This window comes from Hipposideros armiger, unplaced genomic scaffold (assembly GCF_001890085.2).
Source record: "Hipposideros armiger isolate ML-2016 unplaced genomic scaffold, ASM189008v1 scaffold_49, whole genome shotgun sequence".
NCBI classification, from domain to species: Eukaryota; Metazoa; Chordata; class Mammalia; order Chiroptera; family Hipposideridae; genus Hipposideros; species Hipposideros armiger.
In genome coordinates this window covers 141,035-157,067 of record NW_017731399.1, presented here as the reverse complement: position 1 = coordinate 157,067, position 16,033 = coordinate 141,035, and the positions used below count along the sequence as shown (strand labels likewise).

Genomic DNA, 16,033 nt, shown 5'->3' with positions numbered 1-16,033 from the left:
GCCAGCAGCCGCAGTGAGCGGCCGTCCAGAAGCCGGCAACTGATCTGCCTCGCCTGGGAAGAGCGCGACGGTTCCAACTTGGGCCAGTGAAGCAACATCCTCCACAACTAGACTGAAGAACAAAAGGACAGCAACTTGTCTGTTCCCCTTCCCCCAATTCCCAGTGCTGTTCCCATCACCCAACTAAAAAAAAAAAAAATCTTTAAAAAAAGAAAGAAAAAGAGGTAAGTTTTTTTCGGTGTTTTTAAAAGAAATTTTATTGGGGAAGTGTTTTTATCCAGAACCCATGAGCTCCCAGTCAAGTAGTTGTCTTCAATCTAGTAGTGGAGGGTGCAGCCCCTGGCCCATGTGAGAATCAAACCGGCAACCTTGGTGTTGTGAGCCTACGCTCTAACCAGCTGAGCTAACCCGCCGCCCCAGTAAGTTTTGATTACACTGTAAACTGACGTGGCTGGAATGATCCTAGACAGACATTTCAATGCTATGAAAGGACATAAAGGAACTATGTAATGATGCAATAATGGGGAATTATTGGGAAACAGAAGCATACATTTCAGATATGAATACAAAACCACATAAACATTTTTTTTAAAGCAAATAAACACATTCCCACTGAATGTGACAGTACGATGACAGAACCTGCCCTGTCACCACAGAACCTGCCTACCCACTGGATAGATTGGAACATTATTAAAAAAAACTAATGTCCAATATGAACCACCCATTATTCTTCAGCAATCAAAGGACTGTTATTCTGCCTCTTCCGTTAAATAAACCCTATTCATTTCCAGTGGTATATTCTGTTGTTCCTTAAAAGAAGTTCTGCTGAATTGGTCTTTTCTTGGAATTTTGCTGAAATGTACTAGCCTCTCCCTACCGCATACCACACATACTAGAGAAAATAGTTTGGAGCTTTGTGCCTGTCACACAAGCTATTCCATGCTCTGAACATATATTTCCAGCAGGCAGATTCTGAAAAGTAGGGAGTACACATCTTTTCTTGCCAACAGGATAAACTCCGTAATTTTTGTCCATAAGTATCTCCTATGGAATGGACTGAAAAGTGCTTACAAAGCTACCTGTAAACAAATTTATATTTTGACATTACTATTTTCCTATTGAAAACCTCAAAATATATATGCACTGGAACATTTCAGTCCGGTGGCATCCTGTGCACGCTGCGCGGTGGATGCTCTGCATGGGTGTTGCCACTCTCACTTGCCACCCACATGGCCTCTGCAGCACTTTCCTAGCTTTAGATAAGCATCACGGTATAACAGACAATGTAATCGTCTGGAAATGTGAGTACCAGTGCAGCTCGGCCACAAACTCTGCATCTTCATCTGACTCTCTTCCACCTCTAACGTATCCTAGGCCTGCAACACCATGTCTCCACTCAGCCCTCCCCCCACACTCCACCCTGGTTTTGTAATGCACACCAGCTCCCATCAATTTCCCTTCTCTGGGAATACTCTGATACATAGGGGTGGGCTCCTGATGGTCATCTGTACAATATGACCAAATTTCTCAGATCATAACTGGCTGACACAAGGATAAGCACCTATGCCAAAATGAACCCAACAACCCCTCTCATCAGAATTTCACATTTCAACGGGAAAACAGTCAGAAGGGCACTGAACCAGCGTCCTGGAGAAAAGGTCCATAAACTCCTGACACTGATCCCAATCGCTGTGCTATTTCTTGCCTTTCTGACTTTCTGAGACTTAGTTGTTCATCAATTCCTCCTCAGCCCCCCTTTTTTTTTGCATACCTATCATCTTTGCAATAAATCATCTTTTTGTTTAGCTCGTGGCAGTTTCTGTTACCAACCAAAAGAAATCTAACAGATACAGATTCTATGTTAAAATCTCTTAGAACTTCTTTTCTACACTTAACTGGAATTTATGTTAGCCTATAGCCTGCAAACTCTTAGGGCTTCAGCAAATTTTTAAAAAATGGCTTCCAACTTTGTCAATGTGCATTTGAAACATTATCTTATCTATATCATCATTATCTTATCTAGGATAAGGGATACCAGGTTCAAAGTTATAAGTAGGTACTTCCCTACATTGAGGAACATCAGATTTTAATTGCCTGCTATAACTGACCTCTTCTCAGGTTTTCATTATATACACAAAGATAGAAAAAAAAAATCAGAACTAGTATTTTTAAAAAAGGACAACAGAAGACCATAAGCCCAAATTCAGACAGTATTTGTCTTGCTAAGTTTGTCTAAGTATAGAGAACATGCTCATAGCCATTAAACAAGACCTCTTTCATGGTTAGAGAAACTACAAACCAAAAGGGAAGTATTAGATTATTTAATACAAGAATTTTAGGAAAGCTGACTATTTGGAAAAATAACTCTTATCAGAACTTCTCCTGATACCATATTGTGGCAGAGACCGTTAACGGCCCCCTATCTTCCCTTTAGTAACAGAGTCTGTTAGCTGGATACACAGCCACCCAGCCCCAGCCTACATTCCCCATTCTCTCTTGCAGTTAGAAGTAGCCATGGTATGAAATTATGGCCAGGAAGTGAACAGAAGTGATGCACAGAACTGATGGGTACCAGGGCTAGATTACATCCTACTTGTCTTATTAGGGAGTCCAGATCATGGACGGTGTAGTTGCCTGACCACTACAGTGTACACCTGAAGCTGAATAATACTGAATATCAACTATAATTTAATACATAGTCACAAGATGTGGAGTACACCATAGGGAATAGAGTCAATGGAATTGTAACAACTATATACCATGTCAGGGGGTTAGTAGACTGGGGAGGGGAGTTATTACTTTGTGAGAGGTGTAAATGTCTACTGCATTGTTTTGTACACCTGAAACTAAAAACAAAACAAAACAAACCACAGAAATTAGCTCCCTCCACTTTTGATCCCTCTGTGTCCTGGAATGTAGATGGTTGAAGATTCAGATGCTAATGAAGACAAAATCCTACAAGACTGCACAACAAAGATATCTCATAACCTATTATACTTACTAGGACTACCTGCCTACCTCCAGACTTCCCGAAGAGAAATAATTTCTATCTTATTTGAACAACTTTTTCTCCAACAGGAAGATCTTTTTTTTTTCTTTTTAAATTGATTTTTCAATTACCGTTAACATACATTATATTGGTTTCAGGTGTACAAAAGTGATTTATATACCTTACGAAGTGATCACTCCATAAGTCTAGTACTCATCTGATACCATACATGTAGTTAGTATATTAACTATATTCCCTATGCTGTACTTGACAACCCTGTGACTATTTTGTAACTGCCAAGCTATACTTAATCCCTTCTTCACCTTTTTCTCCCAGCCCCTCAAACCTCCTCCCATCTGGCGACCATCAATTTGTTCTTTTTATCTATGAGTATTCAGTTTTGTTAAACAACTTTATTTATATGTCACGTTTATAGCAACAAAAACAAAAAATTGTAATAAAACAATACTCAGACGTCTTGTAGGTTGGAATTAAAAGATAGAGGGCAAACCATCACTTTCACAGAACTAGATAAAACCCATATAGATTACTCAAAACAAGAACCAATTTTAATGACATTGAAGAGTTGTCTTCCATGCAAAGCAAGGAGGACAAGATGAACTAAAATTCCAGAGAGGGAAGAGCCTTTCCTTAGTAAACTGAAATTGCTAGCTATTTTCTTTCCTGGTGGTATTTGCAGAGTTTGAGCATGGACTGAGCATACCCTGGGCTAGCCATAGGCAGAAGAGCTCTATCAAGAGAAAGAAAATTGAGCAGAGCTTATGACAGCTGTATGACAGACTGAGTTCTAAATGAGCCCCGGACACATGCCCAGTTTTCTGCACAGGACATTTACCAAGTGCTGGAGAAGCTGGAAGACTGGACTAGAAAGGTGATTTGAAATCAACCACAATTCCACAACGTTTAGGAGATCAAGTCATAATACAGGGAGGGTCCTTAACAAACTCACAATGGATCCCATCCTTGAGACACTGTGCTCACTAGAGTAAATTGAGTCTACCTGAAGCTTCAGCCCAGCACCCCCCAACTCAATCAATCTCTGGTTATGTGGTGCTGCTTAGTTCCTTCTCCATATCTGCCCAAAAGAGCAACAGACAAAAAAAAAAAAACACTGACTTTAGTCTCTGCAGGTCTTTAATACATAATGTCTAGCAATCAGTAAAAAATTCTGCTTTCCCAGTGGGTAGGGAGGGAACATGAATATGACAGAAAGAGAAGGCACAGTAGTACACACAGTATGTCTACAGCAGTCTGTCTATATAGCCTCCTCTCATTGTTTCAGAACACCTAGCCTTGGGAAATCTCTCACAATTCTTTCTCCCTTTAATTTCACATGCCTCTAAGTGGAGATTCCTCCTATTTAATTTTTTAACATTTCCAAAACTGCAAAAAATAATTTTCAAATATCAAAGTCTCTCCTAGGAACTCAGAGTCGCATTCTACCAAGAAGCTCAGAGTCATCATAATCATCTCGTCCTTTTTACTCATTTGATAAATATTTCATTTCTATCTGTATGTCAAGAACTGGACTCTATATTTAATGACACAAATAAAAGATAATCCTTGTCTTCAAGAATTCTATGGGTTGTTTTTTTTTAAGAAAGAAAAAGGATGCAAAAATCAACATTTTTGTTGTTTTTTTATTGCGGTATAACTGACATATAACATTAGTTTTGGGTATACAACACAATGAGCTGATATTTGTATATACTGCAAAACAATCACCACAAAAGTCCAGGTAACATCTGTCACCATACAGTTACAAAATTTTCTTCTTGTGTTAAGAACTTTCAAGATACATTCTCCTAGCTATTTTCAAATATGCAAAAATGATTTTTGAGATAAAAGAGAATATGGAAACTATTTTAAAGACTACTTTCTAAAGGGATTTATATTTAAATATATAGAATGAAAACTGTAGACCAAGTGAGAAGCCTTTCTTTTACAAGTGATTCTTAAGCTGTCTCACTTTTCCTCTTCACATGACTTGTGAGTCCACAGACATTGTGTACTTTGTTATCAACCATAGGATGGCAACAGGAGTGTCATGATCTGACTTAAGAAGTTCCCCAATCCTTTTAAGAAGTTTGCCCTGGGGATGAGCTATTTCTCTTCTTAGATGTGTAAAAGCTACCCTCAATTTGGTGTTTATCATGGCCATGAATTTTTAAAAAAGACCTTTACTATGTAAGTACATAGCCATAAACAATAGTTTTGTCCTGCATGTTTTAAAGCCTTATATACATATCATACTGTATGCATCTTTCTGCAACTTTTAACAGTATGTATCTGAGATTTACCCATGTTCGTAATATACAAGATGTGATAAAAAACTACGGTGAATGCTGCTGCTGAGCACCATCCAATGGAAAGGCAGGGGTCTTCAATACGGGAAGCAGCACATCGAACTTTAGTAACAGTGTGTGACAAGTTTCAACGTGTTCGGTGCAGTCAATCAGGTGTTAGCTACGGTTGAGAGAAGGTGTGTTTTAAAGTGTGCTGTAAATCATCCTCCATCATGACAATGTTCCATGTCACACGTCGCTTCTGGTATACGGCAATTTCTGTCAAATAAAAACATTACAGTGTGTCCTCATCCACCTTGTTCACCAGATCGGGCACCGTGCAACTTTTGGTTCTTCCCCAAAATTAAAATGACTGTGAAAGGTAAATGGTTTGAATCAATTCAGGACATCAAAGCAGCCATGACACTGCTTCAGAAAGTGGCAAAAACAATGGGATAAGCATGTTCAAAGCAAAGGGGATTAATGGCAATGTGTCTTTTACTGTAATAACTTTTAAACATTCACTGTATTTTTTAATCACATCCTCATAGATTGATTCATCTTTTCACTGTTGTATAGTATCCCGTTGTATAAATATACCATACTGGTTTTTTTGTTGATTTGTGTGTGTCTGTGTGCTATTCTCCTACTAATGGACAACAAGGTTATTTCCAATTTTTTATTATTACATGTTTACAGTAAACATTCTTTTAAACGTGTCTCCTGTGTTCATGAGAAGAATTTCTTGGGAAAACAGTGTGTTATGGGCTGAAATGAACCTTCAAAATTCATATGTTGAAGTCCTAATCCCCAATACCTCATAATGTGACTTTATCTGGAGATAGAGTCTTTAAAAAGATAAGTTAAAATGAGGTCATTAGGGTAGGCCTTAATCCAATATGACTGATAATCCTTATAAGAAAGAAATTTGGACACAAAGGGAAGACCACGTGAAGATACAAGAAGAGGTCATCTACAAGTTAAAGAGAGAGGCCTTTAAAAAACAACAACCCAGGGCCGGCCGAGTGGCACGTTGGTTAAGAACTGGCTTGGGATACCAGAGGGCCCCGGTTCGGATCCCACATATGAGGGCCAGTGACACTGCCCTCCACAGCTAAGATGCTGAACAACAGCTCAACCTGGAGCTGGGCTGCCATGAGTCGCCGGCGACAGCGTAGGCTGCAGCCCCTGTGGCAGTGGGTTGCCATGGGCTACCATGTGTAGCCAGCAGCCAGCATGAGCGGCCAGCAGCCGCAGTGAGCGGCTGTCCAGAAGCCGACGACTGATCTGCCTCGCCCAGGAAGAGCACAATAATGGTGCCAACTTGGGCCAGTGAAGCAACATCCTACACAACTAAACTGAAGAACAAAACGACAGCAATTTGTCTGTTCCCCTTCCCCCAATTCCCCAGGGCTGTTCCCATCCAATTCCCCAATAAAAATCTTTAAAAAACAAAACAAAAAAACCCAACCCTGCCCAAACCTTTATCTCAGACTATCTCCAGAACTATAAAAAAATATATTTCTGTTGTTAAGCCCACCAGTCTATGGTATTTTGTTATAGCAGCCCTAGCAAACTAACAAGAGTTCAAACTGGGTTACAACCTAGCAGTGGGCCACGATATCAATTTACTGGCTTGTGACCAGCATTTTTAAAATTTTCATTGAGTAGTACAAAATAAAGACTATCAGACTATGTTGCATGTTTCAAGGGTAAGCCCTAATTTATGAATCTTGTGTTTCAATTATCTATGTATGTATATGTAAAATATTTAAAGTACATAAAATATACATAATGTATGCACTGAGTTGTGATACAAAAATGTTTCTTAGTGTAGGCTGGAACAAAAAATCATTTGAAAACCTCTGCTACTGTATACACCTAGATATAGACTTAGTAGGGCAATCATTACAAATATGCATATTTCAGCTTTTCTACAAATTGCCGAACTGTCTCCAAAGCAATTGTAGCCATTTATACTAAAAGCAGCTATATATAAGTTCCCACTGCTACATAACAATGTCAACATTTAATACTGTCATATTTTTATAGTTTTCAGATTGGTTAAAATGAAAACAGTATCTCATTGTTTTAAATTGCAATAACTTGAAAACTAGTGAGAATGAGTATACACATGTTTATTTTCCAATCAAGTCTCTTCCTCTGTGAATTGCCAGTTTTGCCCATTTTATCTACAGGTTTGCATGTTCATTTCTCGTTGATTTGTAGGGTTCTGTAGTCTGAATACTAACACTTTATCAGTGATGTGTTGCAAATATTTCCTCTCAGTCTGTGGCCTGTTCTTTCACTTTTGGTGTCATACTGTGCAGAAGGTTTCTGTTTTTTTAAATAATAATTCTATTCACTGGCAAACTTCTAATCTACTTTCTGTCTCCATGGTTTTTCCTATCCTGAACATTTCATATAAATGGAATCATACACTATGGGGCCTTTTCTGTCTGGCTTTTTGCACTAAGCATGTTTCTTTCATCCATGTTGTAGCACGTATCAGTATTTCATTCCTTTTTATTGCTGAATAATGTTCCACTGTATGAATATACCATATTTTGTTTAGCCACTCATCAATTGATGAACATTTGGGCTGCTTTTACTTTCTAGCTATTATGAATAATGTTACTATGAATATTCATATACAAGTTATGTCTACATATGTTTCATTTCTCTAGGGAGAAGAACTGGTGGGTCATATGGTAACCGTATGTTTAATATTTTAGGAACCGTCTTCCAAAGTGGCTGCATCATTTTATGATCCCACCAGCAGCGCATGAGGGCTCCAATTTCTCTACATCCTGATCAGCACTTGGTACTGTCTGGCTTTTTATTTTAGCCATCCTAGTGGGGGTGAAGTGGTACCTCACTGTGGTTTTGATATGCATTTCCCCAATGACTAATGATGTTGAGCATCTTATGTGCTTATTAACCAATTGTAAGTCTTCTGTGGAGAAATGTCTATTCTAATCCTTTGCTCATTTTAAAATTAAGTTATTTGTCTACTTTTATCAATTCCCATGGCTTTAACAACCACCCATTCATTCCTTGAACTAAGATTTCCTGAGTTCCTATTACATACCAGGTACAATAAAAACAGTAAAACCTCAAATATTTGCTGAAGGGGTTTATTAATTAGGCAGGAAAAGGCTGGATCACACTCACAGTCTCAGTATAACTGCATATTTATTTCACTGTAGTTAGAAATCAGAAAGTAGCAAACTGATTTTTAACAGACCACATTAAAAAAATGAACTCTCAACAAAGGGGTTAACTCAATCCTTTACGGCCTTACAGTACACCTGTATTATTTCTACAGTCAGAAGCAAAAACTATTTTAAAACAAAAGGAAAAATATCCACCTTAACCTTCATAGTGGGTCTTTAAGGTCGTCTTAAAGACAACAAACATTACATTTTCTGAGGTTAAATGGGTCAAGGGTAAAGGGCTGAGTTGCATAATCTGTCACAAATTACAAATTATATTATAGAAGCCTTCTTAGGAACTACCTATTTAGAAGGCAACAGACTTTTGAGTCCACAAACCTTGTATTTAATCAAAGAAGGCACACCCACTTGAAATGCAAAATGCAGCCTCTACCCATCCTTCTCAATTGCCTATTCTGCCAATAACACTATTTCTTTCTTTCAAAAATTGAATCTAATTGAATCTCAACCAATTAACTATCTTGCTTAGAGCACTATGAAGTTCGTAGGGCACCTAGGCCTACCTTAAAATGTGACAAGTCTGCCTTCCCTGAATATCCAAGTTCTAAAATACTACTTTAAGAATACAGTGGTTTAGGGCCGGCCGAGTGGTGCGATGGTTAAGAACTCGCTTGGGATGCCAGAGGGCCCCGGTTCGGATCCCACATATGAGGGCCAGTGACACTGCCCTCCACAGCTAAGATGCTGAACAACAGCTCAACCTGGAGCTGGGCTGCCGTGAGTCGCCGGCGACGGCGTGGGCTGCAGCCCCTGCTGCAGTGAGTTGCCATGGGCTACCGTGTGTAGCCAGCAGCCAGCGTGAGCAGCCAGCAGCTGGCTACCGTGTGTAGCCAGCAGCCAGCGTGATCAGCCAGCAGCCGCAGTGAGCGGCCGTCCAGAAGCCAGCGACTGATCTGCCTCGCCAGAGAAGAGCGCAATGATGGTGCCAACTTGGGCCAGTGAAGCAACATCCTCCACAACTAGATTGAAGAACAAAACGACAGCAACTTGTCTGTTCCCCTTCCCCCAATTCCCCAGCACTGTTCCCATCCCCCCAATTCCCCAATAAAAAAAAAAAGAATACAGTGGTTTACATATTAAATACCGGTCTCATCTCCCAAGCATTTTTATTAAAAAGCATTCCTGAGTACTTCAAATGACTCTGGAATCTTTCAGATCTAGCTAGTTAAGAATCAAAATGTTCTTCCCTTTGGAACAAAAAACATTTGAAATAAAAATCTAGTCCCACAAGTTGTAAACAGTTACAACATTATTTTTGCAAAGCCTTGAGGTCTTCTGGTGTCTCATCAGGCCCTGCGAAACCTGAACAGGACATTCTACCTACTCCTCCTATCCCTGTCTCATAATTACCTTCTTTTCACAGTTACTGTTTCCTCTCAGTGGAAACAAAAGCTAGTAGCTATGTAGTAAACCACCCTTTATTAGTTATTCATTTGCCTCCTTCTAAGTATTGTATAAGTAGCAGGACCAGCACTATGTTCTTTACACTTCACCTGTCTTACTATTTAAATAAGAAAATAACTTGCGCCCCACTTCCTTCTTAAGATAGAATCTTATTTATCCTGGTAGCTAGAGGGTGTCATCCTTCTAACATCTCGTTAAAACTACCCCTAAAGGGAAGAAAGATATGTTCAAAACTGTCTCTAAGCCAGTAATTGTTTTTTCCTTCCATACTTAACTAATTAAGGAAGGTAAAATGAGTGTCCAAAACTAAAAGTTCTACAAAGAAATGGAAGATTTTAAAAAAAAAGGAGCTTAAACAAGGAGCTTAAAAAAATCCTAAGTATTATATCTCAGGTGCAACCAAAATTCAGAATTTATTTAATCAAATGTTAAATCCATAGTAAGAAACTCTTAGCAATTAAGATCACTGACTACTGCAACATGCTGATGAGAAAATTCCCTGCAAATTCTCTAGAGGTCTTTAAAAATAGGACAGAATCATCTATCAAGATTAGTTTTAATAAAGTCCTACAAAGAGATAAAAGGACTGAATTACATAAACCCCTCAAGGTTCCTTCCAGTTCTAATTCTGTCAAACCTTCCACAATTCTAATTCTTTCAAAGTTTCCCTAATGCTAATAGCCACTCTTTACCTCAAATAAAGGTTCACCCTCTTCTCACTCCTCTGAATGGCAAGGAGGGAAAATTACTGCTTTACTGACACTTCCTTGTGAAAACTGTGTCTGTCTTCATTAAAGAAGTGATTTCTTCTACACCCATGAGGATGGCTACTGTAAAAAAAAAACCAAACCCAACACTCCTGTGATGTTTCTCCTTTATTTTCACACTACTACCACACTCACATTTCTAACACCAGATTGGGGGGGGGGGGGAAGGGGGTGTCAGAGTAGGTGTTTCCACACAAGCAAGCAATACTGTGACAACAGCTGAGTGTCCTACAATTCTAACGCTATCTACCTGACACATCCCACAGGTTAAGGGCTCAGTCCCACAAGACTGTCCCCCAACCCCCCAACTTCAGATGCCAATCTCAAGTCCAGGTTGTCGCCTGCGCATCTCATCTATCAGCTATAAATCAGAGGTTCCGATGGCCCCCTCCTCCAGCTTGATTAATTTGCTAGAGCAGCTCATAGAACTCAGGAAAATCGTTTACTGTTTAACAATTTATTATAAAAAGATATAATAAAGATACAGATGAACATCTAGTTTGAAGAGATGCGTAGGGCAAGGTGTGTGGGAAGGAGTGCACCTCTCCCAGCACCTCCATGTGTTCAGCAACCAGAAGTTTTCTGAACTCTGCCTGCATGTACTTTTGGGATTTTTACAGAGGCTTCATCACGTAGGCGTGATCAATCATTAACTCCATTTCCAGGCCCTCTCCCCTCTCTGGAAAATGGGACGTAAGGATGAGAATTCCAAGCTTCTATTCATGGCTTAGTCTTTCTGGTGACCAGCTCCCATCCAGGAGTTCACCAAGAGTCACCTCATTAGAACAAAAGACACTCCCATCACCCAGAAAATTCCAAGAGATTTAGTATTAGTATGTTGTGTCAGGAATCAGGGTCAAAGACCAAACATTAAAACAAAAGATGCTCCTAATGCTCTTATCACTTAGGAAATCATACAGGTCTTAGGAATGTGTGCAAGGAACCAGGGACAGATAAATATATAGATACAGATATAGATATAGATATATATTCCCTATTATCTCACAGTTACCATTAAAAACAAAACAAAAAAACAGAAAATAACAAGTGCTGGTAAGGATGTGGAGAAATTGGAAGCCTTGTGTACCGCTGATGGGAATGTAAAATGGTACAGCCACCGTGAAAACAGTATGGCATTTCCTCAAGAAATTAAAAGTAGAATTATGATCCAGGAATTCCACTTCTGGGTATACATCCAAAAGAACTGAAAGCTGGAAATGGAAAAGGTATTTCTATACCCATGTTCATAGCAGCATTATTCAAAATAGCTAAAACCTGGAAACAACCCAAGTGTCCATTAACATATGAATGGCTAAGCAAAATGTGGTGTTTATGTACATACAATGGAATATTATTCAGCCTTATAAAGGAAATTCTGATACATGCTACTACATGAGGACATTATGCTAAAGGAAATAAGCCAGTCACAAAAAGACAAATACTTCTCCCACTTTTATGAGGTACTTAACAGCAATCAAATTCATAGAGAAAGAAAGAATTGGAGGTTGACAGGAAATGGGAGAAGGGGAAAATGGGGAGTTACTGCTTAATGGGTATAGAGTTTTAGTCTTACAAAATGAAGGGTTATGTAAATGGATGGTGATGACAGTGGCACATTATGAATGTATTTAACATTATGAATGTATTTAACACTACTGAACTGTACACTTAAAAATGGTTAAGATGGTAAATTTTATGTCATGTGCATTTTACAAAAAACAGTTGGAAAAAAAACCCCAGAAAACAAAAGCAAACAGTAATGTCTGATGGTTTCATACACCTATTCTACCAAAGAATCTATTGAACTTAACTCCAAACCCAAATCCAACAAAATGACAAGCATATATACAGTCCCTGACTCATACAATGATTCTAGTTTCAATTTTTCAACTTTATGAAGGCACGAAAGTGATACCCATTCAGTACAACCCTATTATGAATTTTGTTCTTTTCCTGGGCTGGCGATATGCAGGAGGATACTCCCTCATTATGCTGGGCAGCAGCAGTGAGCCACAACTCCCAGTCAGCCCCGCCATCACCAGGGTCAACAACGTATACTCTACAGTGTAGTATATATGCACTCTCGACTTATGATGGGTTTATCAGGACAAAGTCCCATGGTAAGTCGAGGAGCATCTGTACATTCGTCCTTTCAAACACAGACACACAGACTCTGGGCAGTCTAAAAACATCTCAGATGTTTCTGACTTGTCTCCTTGTTCATTAAAAGACAAATGTTGGGATATAGGAGGAAATGAACTTATATCTCAGGTTTAAAAACTATGTTATTATACTCTAAGTTTATATTTTAATAAAAGCATGACACACATGCGCACTTAACATCTTATATGTATTTTTATGGCATCATTGGCAATATATCCCCCAGAAACTGCGGAAAAACAAATAGGGGTTGGAGCACTAGCACATCACTTTAATTAAAACAACTTTAAAGGCCGGCCTAGTGGCGCGTTGGTTAAGAGCTGGCTTGGGACGCCAGAGGGCCCTAGTTCGGATCCCACACATGAGGGCCAGTGACACTGCCCTCTACAGCTAAGATGCTAAACAACAGCTCAACCTGAAGATGGGCTGCCATGAGTTGCCGAAGTCGGCGCTGCAGCCCCTACTGCAGTGGGTTGTCAAGGGCTACTGTGTGTAGCCAGCAACCAGCGTGAGCAGCTGTCCAGAAGCTGGCAACTGATCTGCCTCGCCCGGGAAGAGCGCAATGATGGTGCCAACTTGGGCAAGTGAAGCAACGTCCTCCACAACTAGACTGAAGAACAAAAAGACAGAAACTTGTCTGTTCCCCTTCCTCCAATTCCCCAGCGCTATTCCCATCCCTCAATTCCCCAATAAAAGTCCTTAAAAAAAAAAAACTTAAAAATTTTTAAAGATACTCTTGCTCTCATGAAGTTACCAAAAATCTCTTTTGCTTAAGAAAAAAAAAAAAAACACCTCACAGACAATATTCTTCATATTAGTGTACAAAGCCATATACCTAAAGTCTTTGTTTCAAAAAGACATGTGAAAGACTTCCTAGAAACTGCCCTAAACATTCTTTAGGGCATTCCACCATTCCTTCAAATGTCACCAAGCGCCTTGAGTGGAATTTTTCACTGAAATACCTATTTTAGAAAAAGTCAGCTAGATGTCTGTTTGAGTCATACACATTTTTAAGTTTCGTTTTGGCAACATGTAATGTCTTCATCTTCTTAGTCGGCAATCTCTGAAGAAATAGCATGCTTACAAATGCTACACTGTTAGGGATTATGGAAGGGAGGAGCCTGATCTACTACTAAATCCATACAACTTCTGTTATGTTACCTGAAAAAGCCACTTAAACACGATGTACCTTAGGTGAACACCTGTCTCTTGATTTCCTTTGCCCCCTCCCTTAAAAACCATAACCCACTCATTCGCCTGCAGTGTATTTTCTAACTCCTACCCATTAGGTTTCCCTGTTACATTCTATACCACAATTTTGTCTCATTAGCCATTTCCATTGCTAGGAAAACAACTTCCACTGCTTACAATGAGCCAATTCTTTTCACTTCCTCTCTCACACAATTATTTCTTCAAAAATGAAAACAAATCTTTTGAATTTGTGTGTTATGCTGCCGTACGCCATACAACTTCAGGGGAGGTCAAGTCTCTTGGATGTATTTCCCCCGCCCCACCCAGCACTTAGTCGTCTTCTCGCAACATGATCTGGAGAAATGCTTTATTTTCGGTTTCACACCAAACAGCAACAGGCCTATCTATCCATCACATCTACTGATTGGGGGAGGAGCCAAAGCCAAATTAAATCAGAACCATCGCATGCCTGCTACAGGAAACTACTTCTTTTGGGGAAAAAAAAGTTTTCCTTAATGTCCGAACAAGATGTATGAGTATTAAAGTCCATGGCAAATATCACACCACTTTCTTCCAGCAACACTGATCTTGCATCTTTTTAACCAGCTGGTCTTTTAAAAACACATTTCGGCAGAGTATCTGTAAATCCAGAGAACTGGAAGGTTGATAATCATTCCAGTCTTGAATTGAAAACTTTTCAAAATATTTCAGAACTGCCTGGACTTGGGCGGTGATTCAGCCTTTGGGTAATTTTAGTAGAGAGTCATCACAAGTCACCACCAGGTGAAACAGTCCCCTGCCGTGTGAGAGCTGTGGGTCAAAGGGACCACCTAAGTGGAGCCCGGGATGGGGTCTCACGAGAGCATAAGGCTTCCGAGGCGCCGGGCCGGGACCCCTTCCAGATCTGTGGTCCGGTGTGTTCCTTGTGGAAGGGGTAGGCAGGCGTGTGGTTAGGAAGACGCCAGGCTTTCGCCTGGTACCACCTCCTAACTCACTTTGCCTCCTGAGAACCCCAAGATGGTTTTCCTTGGAAGGCTTCGGGACTCTCAGAGGAAGCACCCATCTCGAGGGCATGAAGCGGGAGCCTCGGGAGAAAGAATCACGCGCCCCTAAGTGGTTCCTCCTGGGTCCGAGGGGTCACTCCCTGCCTCCCCTGGAAGGCAGTCCCCACTTCTGACTGGATCGGGTGAAACCCCCGGGCTTTGAGCAGAGCCCTGACCTCCGGGGTCAGGGGCGGAGGACCTCAGAAGCGGGGAGGTGAGGCAGCCCCTGAACCGCCCTTGAGGTTCCCGGCTCGGGCCAGGCCCGGTCAGCGCCAGGACACCGCCGCCAGCTCACCTGAGCCGCGCCCGCCGCCCGCCGGCGGACGGTCACCGCGACCTCGCCCCGCCCAGCCGCCCCTCCGCCGGCTCTGCATGAGCGCCAGCACGCGGGGTCCCGGCCCACAGCTCCGGCCCGGCCGCCCGGTCCCACCGTACCTGGCCGGCGGCGGCTGCGGCGCTGCTCCTCACGTACCCGTTCCGCATTTCCCCGTTCGCCACGCAGCCGTTCGCCCCCACCGGGCGACGGCAGCAGCAGCCTCCGGGTCCCGGCCGCATGGTCCCGGCAGCACCAGGCGCAAGGGAGGCTCTCTGTAAGCAGCGGCCAAGGCGGCGGCGGCGGCGGCTCCAAGTCCCGTTCCGCACCCCACCCACCTCCCCGAAACCGGAAATGGCTGCAAGCTGCCGCCAATTCCCGGCCCGGCCGTCACATGGGGGCGGGGCCCACGCCCGCGGAAGCCGCGGCCACGCCGCCCACGGGAAGCCCGTGCGGGGGCGCTGCCTGGCCAATCCCTGGCGAGAGAAAAGTGGCTCGCCGGGTGTCGAGAGGGCTTCTGGAGGGACTCGTGAACCTGGCACCAGATTGGAGGTCCGAGCCGGGTCGGCGGAAAGGCTGGGCTGCTTAATGGTCCACACGGAGGGGGAGGCGGGGCTCAGGGAG

General features: G+C 41.6%; 1 protein-coding gene across 1 annotated transcript in view; it reads right to left on the bottom strand.

The window, feature by feature from the left end:
- Positions 1–15,770, bottom strand: part of SPTLC2 (serine palmitoyltransferase long chain base subunit 2) — a 98,375-nt gene extending 82,605 nt beyond the window's left edge. The window contains exon 1 of the mRNA XM_019640420.1: positions 15,532–15,770. Within this exon, the coding sequence (XP_019495965.1) occupies positions 15,532–15,651 (120 nt within the window). The 5' untranslated portion in view covers positions 15,652–15,770. The remainder of the gene's footprint in view (positions 1–15,531) is intronic.
- Positions 15,771–16,033: the final 263 nt, after the last annotated feature.